Raw genomic sequence first — 2,493 nt, 5'->3', positions numbered from 1 at the left:
GTCGACTTCAACCTGAAGGGCCCCAAATTGCAGGGAGATGTGGATGTGAGCCTTCCCAAGCTGGAAGGGGATTTGCAATGTCCGGACGTTGACCTCAAAGGCCCCAAATTGGACCTTCAGGCGCCCGACGTGAAGGTCCCTGAAATGCACCTCAAGATGCCCCACGTCTCCGTCCCTGACATCGACCTCAACCTGAAGGGCCCAAAGGTGGAGGGGGAGCTGAAGGGCCCCAGTGTGGATCTGAAGGGTCCCAGTGTGGATCTGAAGGGTCCCAAAGTCGATATTGAGTGTCCTGGGGTCGACATCGACGGTCCAGAGGGAAAAGTGAAACTACCGAAAATGAAGCTGCCGAAATTTGGGCTGAAAGGAGATGCCCCCGAGGTGGATGTGGAGCTGCCCAAAGGAGAGGTCGAGCTTTCGGGCCCCAAAGTGGACATCGCTGTCCCCGATGTGAGCATCGAAGGTCCGGAAGGAAAACTGAAAGGTCCTAAAGTGAAAGTGCCCGAAATGCACGTGAGCGTGCCCAAAATCTCCATGCCCGACATCGATCTGAATCTGAAAGGGCACAGAGCCAAGGGAGGATTCGACCTCACGGCCCCAAAGATGGAAGGGAGCCTGAAGGGACCCGACGTCACCGTCAAAGGACCCGAATTTGGGGTGAAAAGCCCCGAAATGGACGTCGAGTGTCCGGAGCTGAGCGTCGAAGGGCCGGAGGCGAATGTCAAGGCTCCCAAATTCAAGAAACCGAAATTTGGGTTCGGGATGAAGAGTCCGAAGGGCGACGCGAAGGTCCCGGAGGTGGAATTCCCAGAGGTGGAGCTGAGCGCGGAGTTACCCGACCTGAGCGTGGCGGCCAAAGGCAAGAAGAGCAAATTCAAGATGCCCAAACTCCACATGAGCGGCCCCAAAGTGAAAGGGAAGAAGGGAGCCTTCGACGTGAGCGTGGCGGGGGCGGAGGTGGACGTGGGTGTGAAACCCCCCGAGGTGGATGTGAGCGCGGCCGGCCCCGACGTGGCCGTGAAGTCCCCCAAAGGGAAGAAGGCCATGTTTGGGAAGATCTCCTTCCCCGATGTGGAGTTCGACCTGAAGTCGCACCGCTCCCGGGGGGACGCGGCAGCGGTGCTCCCGAAAATGGAAGGGGAACTGAAGGAGTTGGAGGTGAAGGGTCCGAGCGTCGACGTGGAGGTGGGGGCGGCGGATTGGAGCGCGAAGAAAGCCAAAGTGGCGATTGCTGGGGTGAAGGTGGAGGGGGAGCCGGAGTTTGAGCTGAAAGGACCAAAAGGCAAAGTGGAAATGTGCGTTCCTGAAGGGAGGCTGAACGTGGGGCTGAAAGGACCCGAATTCGACGGGAACCTGAAAGGACCAAAGGTGAAAAGCGATGCGGAGCTCAGAGGGTCGGGAGGGCAGCCGCCCCATCTGACGGCGCCGCGCATGGAGGGCCCCGAGCTGAGCATCGGCGGCTCCGTCCCATCCCTGGGCTGCCAGGGGGCTCAGCTCCACCTCTCCGGCCCTTCGGTGGCCGTTTCGGCCCCTGATCTCAACATGAAGGCAGATCTCGGCGGCTCCGCCAAATCCCCGGTGCTGTCGGTGGACGCGGCCGGCGTCGGCGTGGAGGGGTTGGGCGGAACCATCAAACTGCCGTCCCTCCAGCTGCCCCGGTTCGGCCTCTCCGTTAACGGGGCCGACGTCGAAGGAATCGACGGCGCCGCGTCCGACGTCCCGGCGACCAAAGCGAGCGTCCGAGGGCCGGCGGCGTCGGGAGGGGGCGGCCCCAAAGATGGCGGCGGCGGCGGGGATCTGTGCGCCGGCAGGGTGTCCTTCCCCAAACTGCGGGTGCCGAAATTCCACTTCTCCGAGCCGGAGGTGAAGGGCAGAGAGGTGGCGGTGGACGTGGAGTTCGCAGGGACGGAGGCGGGCGTCCCAGCGGAGCCCGAGGCGGACGATGCCAAAGGGAAGAGACCCAAACTGAAGATGCCCAAATTCGCTTTCTCCAAAGGGAAGGCGAAAAGTGGGGCGGCTCCCGGTTCCCCCGAGCTGCCCGGCTCCCCTGGGGGCTCCCGGGGCGACCTGAAGAGCTCCAAAGGCAGCCTGGGCTCAGCCGAGGGCGAGCTGGACGAGGCTTCGTCCTCCAAAGGCAAATTCTCCATCTTTAAGAGCAGGAAGACGAGGCTCCGCTCGTCGTCTTTCAGCGCCGAGCCGCCGGAGCCGGAAGGAGCGCAGGGAAAAGCCAAGTTTGGGACGTTCGGCGGCGTGGGCTCGCGGAGTAAAGGCTGCTACGAGGTGACGGGGGGCGAGGAGCAGCCCTCAGCCCCACATCAGCCCCCTTCCGCCCCACATCAGCCCTCCTCGGGTGCCGCCCGCGGGGCGCTGCGGTTGCCTTCCTTGGAGCTGACGGTGGCCAAGCGACGCGAGCAGGAGGGCGGCTGCACATAGGGCCGGGCTCACAGCGCCCTGCCTCCCTTTTGTTTTTGGGCCTTTCTTTTTTCCCCTTTC

The 2,493-nt window shown here is 62.9% G+C and overlaps 1 protein-coding gene across 1 annotated transcript; it reads left to right on the top strand.

Annotated features, from left to right (window-relative positions):
- Window positions 1-3: 3 nt before the first annotated feature.
- On the top strand, window positions 4-2,487 carry LOC122194218 (neuroblast differentiation-associated protein AHNAK-like; the record flags this gene model as incomplete). The annotated part of the gene is made up of 1 exon (XM_042895140.1): window positions 4-2,487. A coding segment is annotated over one exon (2,430 nt), but the record flags the coding sequence as incomplete, so codon positions are not given.
- Between the last annotated feature and the right edge of the window lie 6 nt (window positions 2,488-2,493).

This window comes from Lagopus leucura, unplaced genomic scaffold, assembly GCF_019238085.1.
Source record: "Lagopus leucura isolate 7727_CA_CO unplaced genomic scaffold, USGS_WTPT01 34642-0_obj-0_obj, whole genome shotgun sequence".
Taxonomy (NCBI): Eukaryota; Metazoa; Chordata; class Aves; order Galliformes; family Phasianidae; genus Lagopus; species Lagopus leucura.
Note: the sequence above shows the minus strand (reverse complement) of the source record. Positions and strands in the feature narration are given on the sequence as shown.